General features: G+C 44.4%; 1 protein-coding gene across 1 annotated transcript; it reads right to left on the bottom strand.

The window, feature by feature from the left end:
- Positions 1-688: 688 nt before the first annotated feature.
- On the bottom strand, positions 689-24,651 carry Xrcc2 (X-ray repair cross complementing 2). Its single transcript, XM_050123740.1, has 3 exons — positions 24,529-24,651; positions 10,510-10,591; positions 689-3,876 (listed from the first exon to the last, which is right to left on the bottom strand). The coding sequence occupies exons 1-3, from the start codon at positions 24,565-24,567 to the stop codon at positions 3,167-3,169; spliced, it is 831 nt and encodes a 276-aa protein (XP_049979697.1). The 5' UTR covers positions 24,568-24,651; the 3' UTR covers positions 689-3,166.
- Between the last annotated feature and the right edge of the window lie 1,125 nt (positions 24,652-25,776).

Raw genomic sequence — 25,776 nt, forward strand, 5'->3', positions numbered from 1 at the left:
GAGATTAATTTGGCCTTCAGGTACAGTATCAATTTGAGTGAATTTCATTTGTTTTTGTTGTTTTGAGACAGGGTTTCTCTACAAAGCCCTGGCTGTCCTGAAACTCACTATGTAGGCCAGGCTAGCCTCAAACTCACAGAGACCCACCTGCCTCTGCCTCTCAAGTGCTAGGAGTAAAGGCGTGTGACAATATGCCTGATAAGTTGAGGCAATTTTAAAGGCACATGTTCAACATTTCTCTCTTAAATAATATTTACTGTAGGATTTTAATACATACCTTTAAATAGCTCTAGGAAATTATCCTCTATTTCACAGCAAGTTACCATTATTTTCTGTTAGTGAACTAAAAACTATAACTAAAGGCTACCTGAGATATTAACCAACTACTTCTGTGTAACATGCATTGCATGTAATAAAAATATTCAGAAAATGCCTGTGAGGTGGTTTTAGGTAGAGGTGTTTATGTGTAGGTCTGATAACCTGAGTTTGATCTCTGGATCCTACAAGGTGGCAGGAGAGACCCAATCCCTGAGAGTTGTCCTCTGAACTCCACACCCTTGCCTGCACACACAAGAATTTTTTTTTAATTAAAAAAAGGAAAAACAGAAAAATCAAATACACAAATGTTTAAAACTATATTAATAAGCCACCACTTTATTAAACCAGCATAATTCGTACCTGTATTGTAAATACAGAAAGTATAGCTCTCGACCCTCAGCAAAGAAACTTCTCTTTGTAACACAGACCATTACAGAAAACCACAAGAATCAGAATGAAGAGAAGGAGCCATCACGATGTCCTGCCCCAACATCATCGTCTGTAACATAACCCTGCAACTACGGCTCGGGGTCATCTCAGAAGAGGGGGTGGAAAGACTGTAAGAGTCAGAGGACCAGGACGTCTGCTGTGAGGCTCAACGGCAGGTCTGCCGAAACAAAACCTCAACACTGACACCACCAATAAGCATGCTAATACGAAGGGAGGAATCTCATGGTCCCGACCCCCGGAGAGAAAAAACTATGGGCAACCAAAGAATGCCGAGAGCAGAAGCAACAGCCCTTCCCAGGAAAGAGCACTCCCATTGGCTGTCCAATACCAAGTAGTCAGTCCTAAAAACACTCATACAACATTGAAAAGACCCAAGGGGGTTGTATACTTAGGAGTGTGTGTGTATGTGTGTGTGTAGGACAACTTTAAAAGAGGCCAGAAGCCATGAAGGAAACTGGGAGAGCAAGAAGGGCGGTGCACACGGGAGGGTTTGGTGGAAAGAAAGAGAAAGTGGAAATTATACAATTGTATTTTTAAAATTATATTAGTGGGCCAGGAAGGCGCAGTGGTACACACCTTTAATACCAGTACTTAGGAGGCCAGCCTGGTCTATGTAGTTCCAGGCCAGCTAGAGCTACACAGTGAGACCCTGGGTCAAAAAGGAAGTTTCCTGCTTGGTGAGGGAGCAATCCTACCAGGCTCAGCAGAGTCAACTGAGGACACACAGGGAGGGAAGGATGCTGCCCACAGGCACCGGGCGGGCACAGCCAGCAAGGCATATCACTGTGCCTTCATCATCAAGAAATTCAGTCTCAGCTTCTCTAGGATGCATTTTAACTCGTAAACCTCTGGAAACATAAATGAACACAAGAACACAGCTACATCACCACTGGGAAGCTTCAAATGTGACATGTGGTATAAACAGGTTTGAGAAGAACAGCCAGCCTGAGTGAAGACACCTAAGAGATGCTTCCAAAGCCTTCTTCCTACACTTCAGTGCTGCCTAGTTAGGGTCATCAGGGATGAGGGAGCCTCCAAAAGATCCGGCCATTGGCAAGCCTGTAGGACATTTTCTTAATTAGTGATTGATGCGGGAGGGCCCGGCCCATTGTGGGTGGGGCACCCCTGGGCTGGTGGTCCTGGGTTCTATAAGAAAACAGATAGAACAAGCCATGAGGAGCAAGAGTAAACAGCCCCTCTCCATGGCCTCTCTCTGTATTGACTCCTGCTTCATGAGTTCCTGTCCTGACTTCCTTCAAGGACGGACTACTCCCCAGCCTTCTTCAGGTCACGGTGTTTCATCACAGCCTAGCAGTCTGAACTAGAACAACTCCTTGCAGCACCCTGTCTGATCGCAGTGGCCTGCTCCAGATAGGGAAGAAAACACTAGTGATACACAATTTTAACAGTTTCAGAATCCACCATTTAATGAGATGAACATTCCATAATAAATCTCAGAGTTCTTACATGAGTACATCGTTTCTCCAGGTTTGAAAAATCACACAGAACCAAGCAAATGGAAAGCCATCTTGAATTCAAGTGTAACTCAGATCAGAATTCTCTGGCTCTGAGGTGCAGTGCAGCACTGTGTGCTAGATGTCCTGGTTACTGCAGAAGCTGAGGCAGAACTGTGGATGAAAGCCAGCCTGAATTATAAAGGAAACATTGTGACACCCTCAGAGGGGTGGCGGGGAGGGGGAGGAGGAGGAGGAGGGCTCAGACAGTCCAGCTTCATCTATCTGTCTGTCTGTTTACTGGTTGGCTTTTTGAGACATTATGTAGCCCTGGCTGTCCTGGAACTCACTATATAGACCTGGCAGGACTTGAACTCACAGATCCACCTGTCTCGTTTTTCCAGTGCTGGGAATTCAAGGTGAGTGAGTACACCACACCCAGCCTACTCCAGCTTCCAGACAGAGGCAGCTGAGCAGGTGACCCCTGTGCTCATTTCTTTGAAGTAACAGCTCTGCCCACCCTCTCCAGCCACAGCTCTTCAAGGAGGCCAGGATCAGCAGTAAACCCTTCCTAAACACTCAAAACATGACTTAGTCTGAAACATGTATCATTTACTGAGTTCCAAAACAAGCTCAGTGGGGTGCAGCGTGCTGACACCTTCCAGAGCCTAGAGGGACAGTGGGGTGCAGCGTGCTGGATGCCTTCCAGAGCCTAGAGGGACAGTGGGGTGCAGCGAGCTGGACGCCTTCAAGAGCCTAGAAGGACAGTGGGGTGCAGCGTGCTGACGCCTTCCAGAGCCTAGAGGGACAGAGAAGCTTCAAGCTTACTGTACTGTTTGTATTAATTTCCCCAGAATCAAAACCTTCAGAATCAAACCACTTTAGCCTATAGAAGACTTTTAAAGACTTGCCTCAGAGCTCTCGAAAGCCTTTTTGATGACAAATCAACAAAACTCCACCCCACTTTCTCTGATCATAAAAGTGTGTTTTTTTAAACTGTTACTTTTTAAATGATGTGAAACCAACAAGAAGCGGCTGCTCTCTGACTGGTCTTCTCTGGAGAAGATGACTCTGTGCTTCACCGCCTTCTGCCAGGCCTTGCAGAGATAGGCTCTGTAGTCCAGGGCCCCGTCGCCTGGAAGCTTGGAGGGCCCCTGTGCCGGGTCCGAGGCTTTCTGCATTAGACTTTGGGTTGTGGCGACAAGCAGCAAGCGGTACTGAGTGACGAGTCTCTCTAGGAGCTGAGAACACTTCTTCAGAGTAGATTCCTGCAGGGCCACGCTTTCTCCTCCACTGGCGCGGTCTGTCCAGTAGAAAGCCGACAGGCTATCCACTATGAGGAGGCAGAGGGAGGGGTGGCCACAGAAGAGCGCCTCCAGTGAGTGCAGCGTGAGCAGTAACTGCATGCTGCTGCTGCAGTAGGCCAGGAAGAGCCTTCCCAGGCAGAGCTTGATGGCTTCCTCCGAGCTCCGCGACAGCCTGTGCTCCAGAACCGTCACGAGGCGAAGCATGTCGAAGTGGTAGTCTGTATCGATAAATAAGACCTCTATTTGTAGTCCGCCCTCTGATTTTGGAAGTATGCACCGGGCTGTTAAGTGATAAAGCATTTCCGTTTTTCCCGTTCCTTCTGGACCATGAAATTCGAGAATATCACCTGTGTAAAATTCAGAACCATCAGTCAAGACGCAGCGGGGCAACAGCGAGGCACAGAAGAGTCTCAGACCCTTACAGAGAGCTGGACTCAAGTGCAAATTAAACACCTAAGTCCACCTGTTAGCGTGCAGCTGCACGACAAACACGGATAAATAAGGAAATTCATACAGTATCTCTGAGAAAGGACCCAGGTTGGTGCTAAAGATGACATCCAGGTCCTTAGCTGTGGTAGGAAGCAGCTCTACCACTGAGCCACACCCTCAGCCCAGCAGTGAGAGAGTAACCGGCACCAAGAGAACACACACACAGCAAGAGGGAAGCTCCTATGGGCCTGGGTGACTCAGGCCACTGCAGCCTCACTGCTTTCTGTGCTTGAGCCTGAGTTCGGGTCTCAGAGCCCACGTGACGCTGATGCAGTAGCATTCCTGTGGTGAAATGGGAGGGAGACAGAAGTCCCAGGAGCTTACAGTCCACCTGGCCTGCTGTACAGAGTGCTGACGTAGAAGGTGAGGGACACAGCCGACCATGCAAAAGCACAAGGCAGAAACCTACAGCAGGCGTCCCAAGCCTCTCAGGACCCTAACACTGATAGGAGACGCCACCTTAGCAGCTATGTAACTGACGTAACTGACGGCCAATCTTGGGCATCACTGACTGGATTTGGAAGTGTCTGGCCAGTGAATAACAACTCATGTCTGGGGAGAGTTGCTATCACGATGGGTCAAATCCCTTGATGACCTCATATGATGGCGTTTACTGGGAGGGGGAAAAAGTGGTGGGAGCTAGCTGAACAAAACAAGCCACTGATGTGTGTCTCTGGAGAATTCTTGTCCTGGCCACTTCCTGACCTCCAAAAGTGAAGAACAGTCTTTCCATGATGGTAGTACTGGGGCCAAGAACCCACTAAAACCATGAGCCAAAGTGAGTATTTCCTTCTTTAAGTTGTGTGTGTGTATGTGTATTATTTGTATATACAGGAAAAACTCGTCCATGTTTATAAGATCAGTAAAACATGTTCAAACAGTATGCTTTATAAATGGGGCAGTCCATGTATCTTCCCTTGAAGTTATGATCTTTGTTATGTTCGCAAACTGTCACACACACACACACACACACACACACACACACACACACACACACAGTTAGCGCCCTTATCCAGCCAAGTACAACTTGAAGCAAAAAGAAGAAAACAAGAAGAGGAGGCAGAGAAAAAAAAAACAAAAACCTGGAGCTTGGCACTTGAACAGCTGGGGAAATCTGGATGGTTTGGCCCTGACAGCTCCTCTTGAGTAGATGCAAGGAGTCAGGGCTAAGAGACTGAGGCAAGAGTCAGAGCTACAGCCTTCAGAATACCTAAGAAAAAGGCCACAGCAATCACTAGCCTAACTGTGGAGCCAATACACTGGATTTGCCGATCATAATTCCTAGTTCTGAGGACTCAGAAACTGGGCGGTGCAGAAAACAGCCTCCAGCTGCAAATGCATTAAAATGCTTCCACAGCGCAGAGCCCAAGGATCTTTCTGCACCATAAACTTCCCGTAACAGATGCTAGAACCCCGTCTAGAACCCCGTCTTTGGTGTGTGCTGTGTCAGCTGAGCTCCTGTCTAGTTTTACAGCACATTAAATGTAAGTACACGTTGTTTTGGTAGTGACTAAACATGAGGGTGTTTCTATAACATGTGATGCAAAGATATGCTACAAAGCCTTGCCCTAACACACGGTTGCTTTCCTAAGGCCTAACTTGTGAGTATGAAATGACATGCTTTCCTATGGAGTACAGGGACAGAGATCTGCTGAACCAGCAATCCCAGAGTCCTTTGGGCTGAGGGAAAGGACAGTAGACAGTGGCACAAAGTCAGACACAAAGCAGCACAGGAATCGTGAGTGTGCAGACGGCAGAGGAGAGGAGGAGTATGTTTATGTCACCCTTCTGCCTGTGCGCACTGGAGCTGCTGAGTCCTGCAGGATGTGACCCTTACATGATGACATCTGGGGCCAGCTGGACAATCAAATCACAAATCAAATTATTTCCTTGCCTTAGTCCTCAAACTATTTTTCTTTCCAGAAAACTTACTTAGTATCCCTTCACTTGCATTTCTACTCACCAAGCACAAATTTGGACATTGAGATTCCTAACATAACATTCCCTTTTGAAATATTCACATTAAAAAATGAAAGCAAAACACCTTTAAGCTGGGTGTGGTGATAGACACTTTTATCCCAGCATGCCTGAGGGTCAACTTCAGCTACACAGTGAATCTTAGGCCCACACTCAAACAGACAAAACCACAGAGCCCTCAAACCTGTACTACTATTTCCAATCACTTTCACGCAGTAAAATGAAACACTCTGGTGGACACATGTGCACAGATATAATAAGAAAGAGCACAAAGATGGTGAAGACTAACTAGACCTCCACAGCAGGGAGTGACTAACAAGCTGACATCAATCCAAACTAGACTGTTATAAATTAAGACATTAATTAATGACTAGGAAAATAGTTTTAAAATTATGAAAGAGAGTAGCAAGGGATTTAAAATAGTACAGTAGAGGAACTGGAGAGATGGCTCAGCAGTTAGGAGCACTGGATGCTCTTCCAGAGGGCTCAGAACTCAGATGGTGGCTCACAACCACCTACTACTCCAGATCCAGGGAATTCAACACCTTCTTCTGGCCTCCATGGGCACAGACTTATAGGCAGGCAAGATAGGTACACATATTATATAAAATAAACAAATCTTAGAAAAAAGATAGTATGCTAGACTAATCTATTTAGAACAAAACAACAAAAACCAGAAAAGGAGAATTAGTGAAACAGAAAAGGTATAAAATACAAAACAGGCTGAAATTGTTATAGTAATACCACACACAATGAACTTTTAAAACAAGAGTTATTATTTGGAATAGTGTGTGCATGCAAGTATGTGTAGGCTAAAAATATATGAAATAAACTAGATGTGTTGGTTATTTGTAATCTCTGAGTGATGAATGTTGAGGCATTTGAGGGCAACTACAAGTTCAAGGTCAGCCTGGGCTACTTAGTGAATTCCGGATCTTGCAAAGCTGCAGCTCTGTATCTGTTTAAGTGCTTTTAATACCCCAGGTAAGAAAAATCATGTGGTTTGTCTTAGTTCATCTAGTCTATCAGTCTTAATTTTTTTTTTCAAATTATATGTATATGTGTAGGAATGTGTAGTGAGGGTGAGAGCCTAGGGGAGCCAGAAGTGTCAGCCAGAAGTCCCCTAGCTGAGGGGGTTACGAACTGCCTGATGTGGGTGCTGGGAACCAAACTCTGGCTCCCTGGAAGAGCAGTGCAAACTCTTGACTGCTGAGCTATCTCTAGTCCTGGTTCTTAGGTGTCATCCACATTGTGTGTGACAGGGTTTCACTGCATGCATATCATCCACATTGTGTGTGAAAGGGTTTCACTGTATGCATATACTGCTTTCTTGTTTATTTGTGTCTAAATTTGAAAGTCTCACTTTGTAGCCAGGCTAGCCTCAAACCTACGGTGACACCTCCTCAGCCTGTCAGTCTGGGATTACCCTTTCAACCCCTGATGGACATTTGTTTGCTTTTTGAAGATGTGGCATCATCGTTCCACTAACTTCTGTGGAAGCTCTATACTGTCCTCGGTATCGATTGTACCATTTTCCCATCTTAGCAGAGATACATGATAATTTTGGTTTCCTCACAGTCTTGCCAACACTTAGTTTTTTGCATTTGTTTTAAATAATATCATCCTAATGTATGAGGTATAAAGGACACATTTTATAATGATGAATGAGTCAGTCAGCAATAAGACATAAACAATAATAAACTTTTGTATGCATAATACTCAAAGCCCTAAGCCCAGGAAGCCAGATAGATGGAACTGAAGGGAGAATTAGGTAACAGCCAGATGTTAATAGCTACTCTAGAAACAGAACAGCTGCAAACAAGTGCAGCAAGGAAGCAGAAGTTAGCACTAAAAGCCAGAACCAAGAGTCATCTAGAGAGCACTTGGACCAGGCACAGGAGAACACACAACCACAGTGCACATGGAGTAATAAACCACTGGTCAGACCACAGCACAAGCCTCAGTATATTTAAAAGGTCTCGAATCAAGGAAGCATGCATTTCTAACCAGAAAAGAATGAAAACAAACTAATGACAAACTAGAGATCTTCTTGTTTATTTTTTGAGACAGGATCTTGCTACACACAATAAACTAGCTTCAAACTTTGAACTTCCTGCTTCAATCTCCCAAATGCTGGGACCACCTGGCTGTACATCTTTCTGACCTTGGAACAGGGACTAAGAGTCTTGTACAGGACACTAAAATAAGAACAACAGAAGAGACATTAAAATCTCAAAGTTAACCATGCCGTGCCTCAAAGGAAATCAACACAGTCCAGACAACGGGTGGACAGGCACAGTGCAGCTTCATCTACTGGATATGCATCTTCTACCTAAAACATGTAAAGGCCACTACAATGCGGTAATGAAAGGGAACTTGGTTTTAAAATCAGCAAATATCTGACATTTCTCCTAAAAGGGCGGGCAAACTTGAGTGAGCTCAGGTGGAGGCAAGCAACATAGCCAGCCCCCAGGGAAGGGCAAAGAAGCACAGCAGGGTGTCACTCTGAACTGAGCAGGATGCTGTAGCCACAAAGACATATTGATAATTAGGCCTAGGACGTGGGGGATTAGGAACAGATGCTTCACTGAAGGTCACAGGTAAAACATGAAGCTATTTTAGAAATCACTTTGGCTGTTTTTTTCAAAGATGAAGCAACACAGCGTTGCCTTATAACCTAACAATCTCCCCTCTATGTGCTACTTAAAAGAACCCAAACCCTATGTATCCACAGAAAAACTTGTCCATAAAATCATGGCAGAACCGTTCAAAGCTTCCAAAAATTCAGAAGCAAGCAATAGTGTAGTCTCACAGTGGGACTATGCAGCACTACAGAACTGGCTACTGAACTGGAGTCACGCTCAGTGGTTAAGAGTACTTGCTGCTTTTGCAAAGGGTCTGGGTTCCATTCACAGCACCCACATCACAGTTCACAGGCATTTGTAACTCAAGTTCTAGGGAATCTAACACCCTCTTCTGATCTTGGCAGGGACCAGGCACCCACGTGCACACAGACATACAAATTGGCAAAACAATCATATGCATAAAATAAATCTTAAAGGGGGAGGGAGTGTGCTACTGATACATGCTACAAAGACAGACGTGGAGGGCCACCTTAATTACACAAGACCGCCAGAAAGGGCAAGTCCACAGAGAAAGCTGGCTGTGGTGACCCAGGGCTGACTACCAGTACAGATGGGTTTCTTTCTGGGGTGACAGTTAAAAAAACTGTGAGACTATATTAAAGACAACTCGATTATTGTGGAGACTCAAAATGTGAGCCCATTCCATCTTGTCTGAAGGTCAGAGAGTTTGAGCTTATTTTTGTTCTTTCAAAGTTGTCCGCAACAAGTGTGGCTACAAAACAAACTATCCTGACCTAGGGTGTGCTTACTTGGTGTTTTGGACGTTAAGTATAGGTAGATCTGATCCACCCTAACCAAAGGCCAGAGAATTCAAGCATACTCTGCTCCTTCTTTTGAAATAGTGTTTTTTTTTTTTAATATTTATTTATTATGCATATTGTGTTCTGTCTGCATGCATGCCTGCAGGCCAGAAAGGGACACCAGATCTCATTACAGATGGTTGTGAGCCACCATGTGGTTGCTGGGAATTGAACTCAGGACCTCCGGAAGAGCAGCCAGTGCTCTTAACCTCTTAACCGCTGAGCCATCTCTCCAGCCAGAAATAGGAGGTTTGATTTAGGGAGTGGCTACCTGCAGGATACTTTGTCTAGGCTGGGTTCACTGCCCCAAACATCAGATACTTTTCTCAATAACTAACGGCTTAATGTCTCAAGTAAATGACGGAGCAGACGACTGTTCTGGTTGTCCTTTGGGCCATGTGTCCATGTGTCTTTTTGTCTTCTTCCCCCTTTCGTACTGGGGTATAAAACTGTGAGGAAATTAAGCACGGGCAAACTCAGAACTTACAACTCGGGAATTCCGCTTTCAGGATCTGCTGAGTTGCCCTCCTGGCACTATCCCGTGTCTTTCATATCTCTTTCATATCTCTGTTCCCCTACCTAACATTTCTAATCCTCAAACCCCCACCCTGGAATGTACGAACACACCACGGCTAGGATCACGGCACAAGTCACCCCAAAAAGTGGCTCACAACCAATTAGACACCCAAATTCTATGCATTACGCTATAACTAAGCTCAAGTACTCAACGTTCCCTGTAAACTTTCCTGCTTTTTCCTGCTGGAGAAACATTAAGAGAACAACTGGGAACCTCAGGACTCTTGCAACTCTGCAAATGTCTAATGAAAAAGAATGAAAACTAGGCCAGGCAGAATTCCCATGAATACCGTGTGCTGGGAAAGAGGCCAGTGTGTGTGCTGAAGATGGTATCCTTGACAGACAGGAGGCCTGGAGCTACCTACCACCTGTGCTGGTGTCCTTCCTCTAGGACTAGGTGTGGACGTGGAATGCAGGTGCCCATGAGATCGTGTGCAAACTGGCCCCACAGAACTTCCTCCCACAGGCTTTCCCGCTAAGCGCTGTGTTTTACCATGCACTGGTGACTCCTCATCAGCGAACAGGTTGGGTTCGAGTTCTTTCAAGGAGCTCCTTCCTTCAAGTCGGGCAAGGAGCTTACAAAAGAAAAGGAGGAAAATTCATTACTTAAAAGGATACAACATCCTAGGAATACATATTTATGTAAATTTTAAAAATCTTTACGATCGTAATTTGAAGATTTAGAGGAAAATACTAACAGGGGAATATAATTTAGGAGAAGCACTATGTTTATGTCTAAAGACTTCATATTTATGTATGTGTTTCTATGCCACGTGTAAACAGGTGCTCCAGGCCAGGGGAGGGGTTGGAGTTAACAGTGGAGTAAGTACCAGTGTGGGTGCTGCAAACCTATTGGGGCTTCTGCTGGAGCAGCAACATTTACCTGCGGAGCCATGTCTGCAGTCCCTGGTATGTAGCTGGCTTGCTGTAGACATCAAGTTGGCCTAAAAAGCTCACAGAGACCCCCCTGCTCTCTGTCTCCCAAGTGCTGGTGTTAAAGGTACATGCCACCATGCCTAGGTCTGTTCATTTATTTTTAAAATATTTAATTTTTAATTTATATATCAGATCTACTGATGCAAAATAAGTCTGACCCTTCAAAGGAATAAACAGCAACTGCAGGTCATAAGACAAGCTATTTACCATTGGTGTATTGGACAGCAACAGTTTTTGTACTTACACCAGTTAGTTATACAGTGGTCTGGTTTAATTTGCCTCATTTTATCATTTTGTCTTTCCCCAAAGGGGGAAGGCAGAGGAAAGGTTCCCTAAAGAGCGCTAGACTTAGCTGTATTTAAAAGTAAGTAGGAGTCCAAGTACCCGGGCCACAGGTGGTGCAGCAGGCACAAGAGGGTGCAGCCAAAATGCATGAAGAGCACGGCTGCAGGCAGAGTGAACGCTGATTTGAGCTGCAAGAGCTTGTTGAATGAAACAGGGGGCTTCTCGATTGGGGTAGAACCACCAAGGACATACACCTCTGGGCAGGTCTATGAGGGTGTTCCAGTGAGGTTCAACTCAAGAGGAAAGAACCTCCGTGAATGTGTGCAGTGCCACCACAGGCCAGGGTAGCAGACCGGGTAAGAAGGAAAGTAAGCTGAGCTGTAGGGTCCTAGTTTCCCTTCCGCTGCTGTGTTAAAACACTGACAAACGCAGCTTAGAGGAGGAAAGGATTTACCTGGCTTACACTTCCAGTCACGGTTCATCGCAGAGAGAAGCCAGGCCTACAAAAGCAGACACCAGAACCAGAAACCATGGAGGAACACTGCTTGTTGCTCTCTGCCTCAAGTTCAGCCAGCTTTCTTAAACAGCCCATGGCCAGCACCTATGGGCCCCACAGGATCAGTCAATAAGCAAAACAGCCACAGCCAGCCCACGGGGCAGTCTGATCTAGGCGATTCCTCAGCTGACTCTAGGCTGTGTCACACTGACACAGCTAACAAAAGCAAACACCTTGCATCTTCCCTTAGTTCCTGGCCAAGGATGAGTTGTGACCAAACCCCTGCTGCCATGAGCTCCCCACCACGATGAACTTAAAGTGAACTCTTAAGCTGTTTTTGCAGGGTATCTGGTTGCAGAAAAGAGAAAAGCAACTAATACAGAAAACAAGGGTGTGTGTGTGTGGGGGGGGGGTTGGTTTGCAGGAGGAATGTGAAAGAGTTCTGAGCTACGGGCAGAAGGGCAGAACAGCTCTAGAAAGCTGCATGCAGAGCTTGACGGGTCATCCCGGCGGGAGTCTGGAAGGCCAGACTGAAGAGAGAAATGCAGACAGTGAAGGCCCACTTCCCACTGGAAATGGAGCTAGATCATTCAAGCTACATTCTAGCAAAAAATCTGGCTGCATTTCGAACTCGGTGAGCCTGAATATAAAAGTATGTATTTGTTTGGTGGCAGAAATCTCAAGATGGGGGAACATTTAGGCCATGCCCTGGTTACAGGCATACAACGGTGCCTGATGCTATAGGGACAGAAAGCTGTGGCGACCAGCACTGTGTGGCAGGTTTGGAGGTCACGATGTGAAGCTGTGATGATGAAGTCTAAGTTTCAGTAGAAACCTCAAAAGATGCAAGACCGTGAAACATCCCCTAGGAAAATCTACAGCATGGAGCGGCTCATGAGAGGAAGCTATGTGTGCTGCAGGCCAGAGCTGAAATGCAGGGAATTCCCAAGTCCTTTGGAGCTGTGGGGACATGACAGTCAGCCCTACACTGATGACACAGAATGAACGACTCTATCCCAGCCATTAGACCTGGGTAATAATTTACACAGATCCCCTGTGAGGACTAAAGAAACCTGATATGGATCCAGGCGTCCCTTAAGGGCCTGTGACCTTTAGCTCTGGAACACCTGGGAGAGATAAGAATAGGATAAAGGGCTGGGAGGCATTGACAGCTGCCTTTGCTTCTGTGAAACCTGCTGGTCACTCTGGGAAAGGGATGGTCTTTTTATTACTACATAGTGGGAAAGCAAGAAACAATGAGGGAAGTAAAGCAATGTTCTTGCCCGCTGTAGTTTCTATGGAGAGCTGTAATGCACACCTTTCTAATGTTAAAACCCCACCTTAACCCCATTGCAACACAGCATGCTGTTTGGCTCCCAGGCTGCTGTCCTTCTGCTAGCAGGAAGAATAAATTCATTTAATCTGGGCTGGAGAGACGGGTCAGAGGTTAAGAACACTGGCCGTTGCTCTTCCAGAGGTCCTGAGATCAATTCCCAGCAACCATATATTGGCTCACAACCATCTGTAACGAGATCTGGTGCCCTCTTCTGGCCTGTAAGCAGACATATAGGCAGAACACTGTATACACAATAAATAAATCTGTAAAAGAAATTCATTTAATCTAAATTTGAACTGTGCCTTAGTCTTTGGTTTGTCCCGGTGGATTCAAACATCACAACAGAGACCCGAGTCCACCCAGAGTGCCAGGTGCTAGACATGGAGCTGCAGGATTTAACATTTGCAGGGCTAGGCTTCGGTCTTGTTTTGGTTAATCTTTCCCTGTACTCCCATTCCTCATTCCTCTCTTTTGTCATGGGAATGTTCACTCTATTCCTTGTATATTAGAAATATGTTGCTTGGTATTTGATTTTATGGGAAGGGGGGTGTCAGAATTAAGAGATTGCCTTAAGTCTCAAAAGAGACATTAGCCTTTGAACAGTGTTGCTGCTGTTAAAGATTCTGATCTTTATAAGATTCTGATATTGGAATAAATGCTGATTTGTACTGTGAGATGACCCTAAGGCACTGGGGACCTGTTGTGGAATATTAGTTTAAGATGCGTTACACTCATTTATGCTGTGGAATATTTGTTTAATGAGGTAAAGATATGTTGCATTCTTTTATGTTGCATTTGTTTAACTCTGTGAAGCCGTATTACTTTGCTTGCCTAAAACACCTGACTGGTCTAATTAAGAGCTGAACAGTCAATAGCTAGGCAGGAGAGAGGAATAGGCAGGGCTGGCAGGCAGAGAAAATAAATAGGAGGACAAATCTAGGCTAGAGAAAAGTGAGAGTGAGCAGGAAAGGGAGGAGCAAGAGGAGAGGAAGAAGAGTAAGAAGGAAAGAAGGATATTTAGAGAAAAAAGGTAAAAAGTCCAGAGGCAAAATGTAGTAGTTAAAGAGAAATGGGATAATTTAAGTTAGAAAAGCTGGCTAGAAACAAGTCAAGCTAAGGCTGGGCATTCATAAGTAAGAATAAGTCTCCATGGATTTGTGAGCTGGGTGGTGGGCCCCCAAAGAGTAAAAACAACAGTAAACCAGGAGCAGATTGCTTTCACCTGAACATAAAATGTTCCCCACTCCCATGAACTCATGTTTCTCGACACTTCATCCACAGCTGGGGATGAACCTCAACTGAGGTGAGGCCTGGCTGGAAGAAGTGGGTCACTGGGATTGGACTTTAAGGTTTCTTGTCCTCTGGTACCTGTTCTGCCAAGATATGAGTGCACACCCCTGCCAAAGTGGGACTTCCTGCTGCCATGTCTTTCTCTGCACGGCAGACTGTACCCTTAAACTGTAAGCTGAAACACACTCTTTCTTAAGTTGTTTATCAGTGGTTACAACAATGAGAAAAGTCACTAATCCACATCTGAGTAGACAAAACAAAAGGTCTGAACCTATGCAGCAAGAAGCAGTCTTCAGCAGTTAAAGACAGACTGCAGAACCAGAAAGCCAGACCACTTCTGCAAACTTGAGATTTCTCTTCCATTAAGTGAGGAAAGCAAAAAATACTTCCTTGTGAGAGACAGAGTAACTATGATGCAAGTATGAGCTTATCGTGGTCATTTCAACACACCACCCTGGCGGCTACCACGTAGAGAGGCTGGGCTCTCGCATACTCCTCTCAACAGCTAACAGAAAGCAGAATCAATGATTTACATGTCAATGAGGGAAATGGAATCAAAGCTAGTTTTCAAATTATTAGGAATAATATTTGACAGTCTTGGCTACCATGGGCACTGGTACACATGTATGGTGCATGTACTCACGTGCGCGTGCACACGGACAAACAAAAATTAAAAGCAAAACAAAAACCTAACCTTCATGGCTAGCAAGATGGCTCAGTTGGTAGCCGCGCGTCACCAGGCTGAAGATCAGTATGTGCCATGCTTTATCACTATTACTATGACAACAGCTACTGTCTGTGTTTACTGTGCTAGCAGAGTCTGTGTGTCCTTTAACTGACACAGCAGTCTCATTTATTGTTATTCCATTTTTTATATGAGAAAACTTATAAATTCCAGAACTAGGATTTAATCAAAATCACTTTGGTTTCTAAAACTTAGAATTCTCTACTCTGCCATACAACCTTGGAGTCACTGCCAAGGGCTAATGAGATCTATGCACAGGCGCTAAGCTGAGTTTTTGAACCGATTAAATGGGGGTCAAATCAATCCTGCTGAGACAACTGCTTTTTCCTTTTTTCAGGCATCTTCACAGCTGAAACAAACACTGAACCTTTCTAGTAAAGGCACCATTCCTGCAGCAGAACCCTCTGTAGCAGGACAGCACTTCCCGTACAGAGCCCATTTTAAGTGGCTTATAGGCTGTGGTCTGGCCAGCCCAACAATGGCTGCCCCTGACAGAAAGGCCAAGAGTCTGGTAAGTTGTTCAGTCCATGAAGCTGGATGTCTCAGTTGGTCTTCAGTATACGTCAGAACCTCAAAGAAGTAGGTTCTAATCCCAATAAAGGAATGCCTTAGTAACAGGACAGAAGAACTTGCCAATGGGAATGAAGGCAAGCAGGCAAAACCCAAGAAGCTTCCTTCTTTCACGCCCTTTTATGTGGGCTGCCAGCAGAAAATGTGGCCCAGATTTAGGGTAGGTCTTCCCACCTCAAAAGGGTCAATTAAGAAAAATTTCTCACAGGTGTGCCCACCTGCTTGCGTTTTAGTTGATTCTAGATATAATCTAGATGACAACCAAGATTAGCCATCGTAGGCCATACTTTGTCAACCTGACTCACAATCACATCTATGTCATGCTTAATATCCAAATGAAAAATAATAACTAGGTCATAATTCTGCCTCGTATGATATAACTATCCCATGCACAACTGCAAACATATAGTTTAGAATAGATGACAATGTCCCCTGATAAATGTTTTAGTCTTTTAGTGCTTCATAAAATAAACGATAACCACTATTGTCTCAATTGATGTCACATTATTTGAAATAGAGGAGAGAAAAGACAACTATTATTTAATGCAGGTGTATATATGCATAAACACGTTCTTAACAAAATACAACAGAAACACTCACGCCAATTACAATCTACGTGTCTGCAAATAGTCTCCCGCCTTAGCTGGCTCTTCTCTCTGTTTCCTCTGCTACCCATCCTGTTCTTTCACCCCCAGCAAGCTCCTGGGAAATCTGGGCAGGAGTGGTTGGCGAGGTCAACCAGCACATCTTAACTGGCAAGTTCCAGGTCCCAGGGGCAGACCTGGTCTCAAAAAACAAGGTAAACAGCTCCTGTCCAACAAGACCGGAAGCCACCCTCTTCCATCCATATAAACAGGGAAAGAAATGGCGGGGAGGAAGAAAGGCGGCTGGGATGGGCAGTGGGCAAAGGTGGGAAGCAGTGTGGAAGTTTGGCTTTATCACAGATACTAAAATCAGAGGATGTGCTGGCTAAGTTTTGTCACCTTGACACAGGCTAGAATCATCTGGGGAAAGGAAACCTCAATTAAGAAATGTTATCACTAGACTAGCCTGTAGGCAAGCCTGTGGGGAGCATTTTTAAATTAGTGATCGAGTGGGAGGACCACTGGACCACCCCTGGGCAGCTGGTCCTGGGTGCTGTAAGAAAGCAGGCTGGGCTAGCCAATAAGCAGCACTCCTTCATGGCCTGAGCTTTTCCTGCTGACCCCCTACTGAGGGGCTACAAGCTGTAAATGAAGTAACCCTTTCCTCCCCAAGTTGCTTTTGGTCCAGGAATAGAAAGTAACTAAGACAGAAGACTAGAGCTAGGCATGGTGGCCCATGTCTACAGTTTCTAATACTTGGGAGGTTTAGGTTGGCGGAGCTCAAGTTTCTAGTTCTGCGTCGACAATACAGCAAAAATCCATCCCAAAAAATTTAAATTTAATGTAATAAAATCAGAAGACTAATTCTTTCCACATGTGAAATTAGACTCCTCAGTCACTTCCAAAATTCAATTGTCCTTCAGGGCATAGACTCAGGCTTGGATCTTGAACAAAGCATTTGTCTATATTACACAGAAAGACAACTGTTACTCCAATATGATATGATTAAATCCCAGGGTTCTAAATGTATTCCCAGCAGGGCTGCTGTTTTATAATTACCTTTTAAAAGCAATCATTCTATAAGAGGAAGAGGAAAGACAAATCCATGAAAGTCAAGAAAAACTAAGATATGCCTTAAACATTGCTTCCAGAGGCAATTTATAGACTAACATTTAAACTTAATAAATCAGCATTTCATTAGGTATATGATTAGGCTTTAATTGGGAAAGGTACTCAGAGATGGCTCAGCGGGTGAAGTGCTCGCTGTGCAACCGTGAGGACTGCGATGCAGACCCCCAGACCTACGTAAAGCCAGGCAGGTGCAGGAGTGCACATACGTAACATCTGGGGGTGGCAGGTGGGTGGGTAGGGACCAGACGATCCCTGTAGTTTGCTGATCTGTCAGTCTAATTGGCCTCTGCATGCAGTATGGAATATGTACACGTACAAACAAACACAGATTTCGTTAGGAAGTTACACCAGACTATGCTTTAAATTTTCAGCTAGAAAGAAATGTCTATAAGATCCGAAAAGAGCTGGGAAAGTATGGTATTGACTTTTTAAAACCCCGCGGCTGACACTGAGTATGCTAGGTGTGTGCTGGTTGGTTCTTTGTTAATTTGACACAATCTAGGGTCTTCTGGGAAGAGACTTCAATAGAGAAAATAATGTCTATTGGATTGGCCTTAGACAAATCTCTGGGGCATTTTCTTGGTTAATGGATAATGAGGGAGGGCCCAGGCCACTGTGGTGCTAACCCCAGCCACAGGTCGTCCTCCAAGGCCTCTGCTCTGATTCCTGCCTTGGCTTCCCTCAATGATGTGCTGTAATTGCCAAGTGTAAGCCAAACAAACCCTTTCTTTCCCAATTGCTTTGTCATCACGTTTTATCACAGCAAATAGAACAATACACTAGGCCGCACTGTCTGCCCACACTGAGCCTTTCCGGTGTGACAGGGATAGACACTGTTCCTCCATCTTGTATTCTTGCTGAAGCCATTCCAGGTTTAACTAGAATCTGATCTCCTCGATGGAGAATCCCATGGAAAACAACTCAACTCTGTTCTAGGAACCAAAAGTCAGGATGTCCTCGCTGAGTTATCTTAGCCTTTGTTAAAACTGCTTGCTCATGAGGAAAAAAGCTGGAGGGGTCCAGCTAACTGTTCACCTTAGTTGCCTGTTTGCTCAGGAACACCATCCCTCCCCTCTTTCTCTCCTCCCAACTCTACCCCACTTGCCCGCTAATTAGTGGCGTGTAGCTTCTGTTAAAATTTCTCACTTCAAATTACTTACTTTGTGAAACCCGCCTGCGGCCACTAAGGGAGAAGCCTCGATGAGGTCTCTGCCCTTAAAAACAAACCATATTCTGGACACTCCTAGGTGCACCCGCAACACCTGGGTGTGGTCCCAGACAGCAGGACTAAAGACTTTCAGCTGGTTATAAACTGTCTGAGTGTCCATCTCTGGTCGGCTACCAGTATCAAAAGGAACTTGGAACTTTTTTTTATCACATTGATTTAAGTGTGCACATTCACGCACATGCAGGTAAGACATGACGCACGTGTTAAGGTCAGAGAACAGCCCGCTGAAATCCGATCTTTTACCATGTTGGTCCTAGGGTTCAAAGTCAGGTTGTAAGGCTTCACGGGAAGCCCTTTGCCCAAGAAGGCGCTCGCCAGCCTCCACCCTCTTTTTTTTTTTTTTTTTTTTTTTTTTTTTTTTTTGAGACAGGGACTCGTGTAACCCATGCTGGCCTCCACCTCGCTCTGTAACAGGACAGCCTTGAACGCTTGCCTGGTTGTACATGGACTGGAGATCAGAGCCAGAGCCTGGGCATGTTAGGGCAGCACTCTGCCGATCAGTGAGTCACAGCAGCAGCTCTGCAGGGACTTTCAGCGGAGGCATCGTTTTGATACATTCTCCCGTCCCCTCTATATTAGTTACTTGTCTCAATTGCTGAGACAAGAGCACCTGACAAAAAGCAGCATAAGGAGGAGGGAGGCCTATTTTGTCTTGCGGTTCCGGGAGATACAGACCATCAAGGCAGAGCGCATGGTGGCTAAGGCATGGCATCCAGTCAGGAGCACTGGTGCTCAGCTCACTTTCTTACTTTCTCCTTTGTATACAGTGTGGTGATTCTAAAACCCATCAAGCTGACAATTAGATAAACCTTCATGATCTAACTTTTTTTTTTTCCAGTAAGGAAAAAAAAATGCAGAAACCAAGCGTGGTGGTACACGTCTGTAATCCCAGTGCAGTGGCATCATGAGTTCAAAGATATTTTAGCTACACAGTTCACAGTCAGCCTGGACTACATGAGACCCTGACTCAAAACAACAACGACAAAAGAAGTGCAAAAAGAAATGGCCATAGGAGCAGCCTGGTAGAATCCTTTCCTCTTTGTTTTAAAAAAGTGTATTTTAGCAGGTGGTGGTGGTGCATGGCTTTGATCCCAGCACTCAGAAGGCAGAGACAAGTGGATTTCTGAATTAGTGGATAGCCTGGTCTACAGAGTGAGTTTCAAGACAGCCAAGGTAACACAGAGAAACCCTGTCTCCATAAAAACAAAACAAAAACAAACAAACAAAAAAGTGTATTTCAGGGGCTGGAGCAATAACTCAATGGTTAAGAGAACTTGTAAACTCAACGAAAAAAACCAGCATCTCATTAGATGCTGAAAAAAGCCTTTGACAAAATTCCAACACTACTTCATGATAAAAGTCTTGGAGAGATCAGGGATACAATGAATATACCTAAACATAATAAAAGCAATATACAACAAGCTGACATCCAACATCAAATAATTGTAAAGACAAAGCAATTCCACTAAAATCAGAAACAAGAAAAGTCTGCTCAGTCTTTCCATATCTATTCAAGTTGAAGTTCTAGCTAGAGCAATAGGACAACAAGGGGAGATCAAGAGGATACAAACTGGAAAGGAAGAAGTCAAAGTATTGCTATTAGCTGATGACATGAGAGTATACATAAGCAGCCCCCCCAAAATGCACCAGGAAACTCCTGTCGCTGATAAACACTTTTAGCGAAGTGGCTGGATACAAGCTTAACTTAAAAAAAAAAATCAGTAGCCCTCCTATATATAAACAATAAACAGGTCGAGAAAATAAATCAGAGAAACAACACCCTTTACAATAGCCACAAAGAATATAACATATCTTGGGGTAACTCTAACCAAGCAAATGAAAGGCCTGCATGACAAGAACTTCAAGTCTTTTTAGAAAGAAACTGCGGATATCAGAAGATGAAAGGATCCCCCACGCTCATAGATTGGCAGAATGAACACAGGAAAAATAGCAATTTCAGTGTCAATGTGATCTCCATCAAAATTCCAACACAACTTTTTACAGACCTCGAAAGAACAATACTCAACTTCATATGAAAACAACAACAAAACCCAGAATAGCTACAACAATCTTGTACAACAAAAAAACTTCTTGAAGCTTCACCATCCCTGACTTCAAGCTCTACTACAGAGCTATAATAATAAGAACAACAAATGGTGCTGGCATAGTTGGATGCAGACACGGAGAAGACCGCACATAGGTCCATATCCATCATCCCGTACAAACTCAAGTCCAAGTGCATCAAAGACCTCAACATAAATCCAGTTACACTGAACCTGAGAGAAAAGTGGGAAATAATAGCCTTGATCACACTGGCACAGGAGACATTTTTTTTTTTTAAAACATACCAATTCCAGTTCCCCTTCCCTCTTCTCCTCCCATTCCCCAATCCCTTTTCAGGAGACAACTTCTTTACTAGAACACTAGCACAGATACTAAAACTGATAATTAATAAATGGGACCTCATGAAATTGAAAAGCTTCTGTAAGGCAAAGGACACTGTCAATAGGACAAAATGGCAGCATACATAATGGGAAAAGATCTTCATCATCCTCACATCCAATAGAGGGCTGATTTCCAAAATACATAAAAAACTCAAGACATCAGGTCTAGACATCAAAGAACCAAATAATCAAATTTTAAAATGGGGTACAGATCTAAACAGAAAATTCTTAAAAAGAATCTCAAATCTTCAAAAACAGAGAAACACTTAAAAGACATGTTCAACATCCTTAGCCATCAGGGAAACACAAATCAAAATGATGCTGAGATTCTTGTACCTCTCAGAATGGCTAAGATCTAAAACACAAATGACAGTTTACGCTGGAGAGGATGTGGAACAAGGGGAACATTCAACCACTGCTGGTGGAAGTGCAAACTTTGGAAATCAGTATGGTAGTTTCTCAGAAAATTGGAAATCAATCTACTTCAAGACCCAGAGATACTATTCTTGGGCCTATACCCAAAGGATGCTAAATCATACCACAAGGACACTTGCTCAACTATGTTCATACAGCTTTATTTGTAACAGCCAAAACCTGAAAACAACTTAGATGTTCCTCCACTGATGAATGGATAAAGAAAATGTGGTACATTTACACAATGGAGTACTACTCAGTGGTTTAAAAAAAAAAATGACATCATGAGATTTGAAGGCAACTGGATTGAAGTAAAAAAAAAAAATCATCTTTAGTGAGTTAACCCAGATCAGAAAAACAAGCAAGGTATGTACTCACTTATAAGTGGATATTAGCTGTAAAATAAGGATAACCATGCTATAATCCACAGACCCAGAGAGGCTAGGTAAATAGGAGGGCACAAGGGTGGACGCATGATCTCCCCAGGAAGCAGAAATAGGAGAGATCTCATGGTGGACTGGGGGTGGGAGGGGATGGAAACAGGAGGGATTGGGTTGAGGGAGTGGCTGGAGGATGGGGGGGGGGGGAGACCCCTGGTGCCAGGAAAACTTCCAGGAATCTACAAGGATGACCCCAGCTAAGACTGTTAGCAACAGTGGATACATACCCTGAACTGGCCATTTTATGATCCCAGCTAAGACTCCTAGCAACAGTTGGATACGTAGCCTGAATTGGTCATCTTCTGTAATCAGATTGGTGACTACCCTAATTGTCATCAGAGAGCCCTTCATCCAGTAACTGTTGGAGCATTAGGCCAAGCTGGAGGACTGCACAAGCCAGGGGGGGTCAAAGACATCACAAGAAACCCCACAGAATCAACTTTCTGAACAGAAACAGAGGAGGAGTGGATTGGTGGGGGAGGGGAGGAGTAGCTCCCTACAATGGGAAGAAAGGTAGGGAAAACAGGATGTAAAATAAATAATAAATCTATTTTTTAAAAAAGGAGTACTTGTTGCTTTTGCAAAAGGCCCAGGTTCAATTACTATCCAAATGGCAATTCACAACTGCCTGTAACTTATTTCCAGGGAATCTGATGATCCTTCTGAGCTCCGTGGGCCCAGGCACAGATGTGGTATACTCATAAACATGAGACAAAGCATTCAAATTAATAAAATAAAAAACTTAAAGTTTATGTCTGTGATTACACAAAACTAATTATACTTAAGTAAATGCTATTTGTCTTTCTTGATATTTGTCTCTGGCAAAGGGGGGCTATCTTGTAGCTTTTTTTTCCCCTATGAAAACCAGCAGGGGCTGGAGAGATGGCTCAGAGGTTAAGAGCATTGCCTGCTCTTCCAAAGGTCCTGAGTTCAATTCCTAGCAACCACATGGTGGCTCACAACCATCTGTAATGGGGTCTGGTGCCCTCTTCTGGCCTGCAGGCATACATACAGACAGAATATTGTATAATAAATAAATATTTAAAAAAAAAAAGAAAAAGAAAAGAAAATCAGCAATTGTTATCAATATTTATAGTGTTTACTATGCAGGGCTATGAAATGCCTGGAGGGGGAACTGGGAGGGAAGCGGGAAACAGTGTCTTTGTTGGTGTCCTTTCCTGTGTCCGTGAGTGCACCCCTCCTTACCCTGGGAGACACATCCTTCACTATCTCTTAGAGCTCGCTTCCCAACATTCTCTGTGTTCCAACTCTATAGAGACACTGGCTGTTTCCTAAAGCAGTGGTTCTCAGCCTTCCTAATGCTGCAACCCTTTAAGACAGCTCCTCATGTTGTGGTGATCCCCAGCCTTAAAATTATTTAATTTAATTATAGTTACTTCATAACTATAATTTTTCTACTATTATGAATTGTAATGTAAATACCTTTGATTTTGGAGATAAGAGTTTTGCCAAAGGGGTCACAACCCACAGGTTGAGAACCCCAGCCCTAAATGTTGCCCTTGGTAGATTCAGACCATGCCTGAGCTACTCCCTCTGCTTAGACTGTCACCTCCTCCTCCTCCTTCTCAGCAAACTACTTCAGATGGTCCTTAAAACGCCAGTTCAGGGGTTGAAAATTGTAGCTCTGGTGGTAGAGCCATTGCCTAGTATTCATGAATTCCTGGGTTCCATCCCTGGCAGGGCATAACCCAGTATACTCTCGGAAATCCCAGCATTTGGGAGGCAGGAGGATCAGAAGTTGAAGGTTAGGAGTTGGAGAGATGGCTCCGAAGTTAAGATTAGGTACTGCTCTTACAGAGAGCATGAGTTTGGTTCAGGTGACTCAAGTGATCTCACACCTTTTTCTGTCTTCCAATGCATCTGCACATACCAACCGACAGACATACACACATATACATAATTTATATAAATAAACAAAAGAAGTTTAATATTCTCCTCAGTTGCACAGCAAGTTCAAGGCCAAGAATGAGCTATGTAGATCCTGTCTGAAAACATCTAAGTATCTCCTCCTATAATTTGTCTTACAGACCCGCTTTTGGTTGGCATGCTTTTACCATCTACTTTACCTTTTAACACAGCTTCGATTATTATTGTTTATTTGAGAGAGTCTCACTAGCCCCGTAGCTTGCCTGGAACTATCTATATAAACCAGGTTACCTTCGAACTCAGGGAAATCTGCCTGCCTCTGCTTCTCTAGTGCTGGGATTAAAGGTGAGCGCCACCACGCTGGTCCACTTTTTATTGTTTCTTACTCCTAACTCTTAGCTACACAGTACTTGAGTCATTAACACCCACAGTTAATAGTTCTATTCCTGAATGAAATGGCTTGCGAGGCTCTAGAGAGACAGACCACAAATGTATTCTGGGATAGCGAGGGTCCGATGCCACAGGCAGATTAGAGAGGTGAAACAAGATACCTAAACATCACCTATCCCAGAAAAGTCTTCAGATGCTCAGCTAGCGGCCCGCCCTTTCCCCAGCTCGGCAGCACAGCGCGCCATGGAGAGTGTCGCCGCATCCCCACGGTGGCCCTGGACGCCGGGTGACCTCCCCTAGTGTTGCGCGGCCCTCCTACCGCCCCGCGGTTTTCACCTCCGTCCCGGATTCGGCTTTGAGAAAGTCGCTACACATCGCCCCGCCAGCTCCTCAGGCTCAACTTTGCCGCCAGCAAAGCCATTTGGCAATAGCCAGTCAGACTAGCGAGCCCTGTACGCGCATGCGCTCTGTGAGGGCCGGGGGGGGGCGGGGCGCGAGCGTGCGCAATAAAGCTGCACCGCCCTCTCGGTGACGGCAGTCTCATGCGCCGCCTCTTTCTCTTCGCGCTCCTTGGAGACCTGGAGTCTGTTCTTACCTTTTCTTTCCTGTTATTAAGCTCGACCCGTCTTTATTAGGCAAATTTAACAACATGCACTTGATTTTTAAGTTGTGTTTTGGTTGTGAAGCCCTGGCTGTCCAGAAACTTGCTCTGTAGACAAGATGGCCACAAACTCAGACCCGTCTGCCTCTGCCTCCCGAGTGCTGGGATTAGGATTAAAGATGAGCCACTACCGGCGCCTACTTGTTTTTAAGAAACTATTAAAGTAAATCTTCCAGTTGTGATGGTGCACGCTTATGATGTTAGCACTGGGGAGGCTGAGGCAGAATCATCTAGAGTTAAGATTAGTCTGGGCTTTGAGAAACAACAGCAAACAATTAGGGGAAAAAGCTCACTGATTTGGGCTGTTGGTGCGCCAGTGGCCCCAACAATTCGTGAGGACATGGGATGGTCGCTTGAGCCCGGAGACCAACCTGGGCGGCACAGAGGACGCATACTAAAAAGAAAATAACGTTACTGAGCAAGCAAGCTCTTTTGTCTGTTCTTGAGGCACAAGCCTCTGGCTGGGTGTGTTATTTGTAGGTAGTTGAGAGAATGGGACAGAAATATATGTTGAAAAGAACTGTGGAAATATACCGAGCCTGTGAATGTATCAAGCTCTTGGTTTGATTAGTTTATTTGCTTTTTCTAAATAAATAAATAAATAAATAAAAATACTAGAAATACGGGCCAGCACCATGCCTGTATGTGGTTTTGGATATCAATACTGCTAGTTAAGCATTCTTCAATTGAACTATATTCCTTGGTCCATTTTGTTAAGCTCTTGAGCCAAAGAGGGAATAGAGTAATTTTAGCACTATTGGCTGTCAAATGCCCACTGACTAAATACATATAGAATGTTTATACTTGGTATATCTACAAACACACATCTAATATACACAGTACACACTAATGTAATGAATGTACAAGACAGACTATTTTCCACACATCAGATCTGTGCTAGGAATACGTCACAGGAGACATGC

This window comes from Alexandromys fortis, unplaced genomic scaffold (assembly GCF_014885135.2).
Source record: "Alexandromys fortis isolate MF-2015 unplaced genomic scaffold, M_Fortis_MF-2015_v1.1 scaffold_217, whole genome shotgun sequence".
Classification (NCBI taxonomy): domain Eukaryota; kingdom Metazoa; phylum Chordata; class Mammalia; order Rodentia; family Cricetidae; genus Alexandromys; species Alexandromys fortis.

What these genes read in the sequence shown, in the direction of transcription:
- Xrcc2 (XM_050123740.1), bottom strand. Translation starts at nt 24,567, where the DNA reads ATGTGTAGCGACTTTCTCAAAGCCGAATCCGGGACGGAG. An exon ending in AAGCCGAATCCGGGACGGAG is followed by an intron (nt 10,592 to 24,528) that starts GTGAAAACCGCG and finishes TTCTTTTGTAAG; the next exon opens with CTCCTTGCCCGACTTGAAGG. An exon ending in TGAGGAGTCACCAGTGCATG is followed by an intron (nt 3,877 to 10,509) that starts GTAAAACACAGC and finishes AATTTTACACAG; the next exon opens with GTGATATTCTCGAATTTCAT.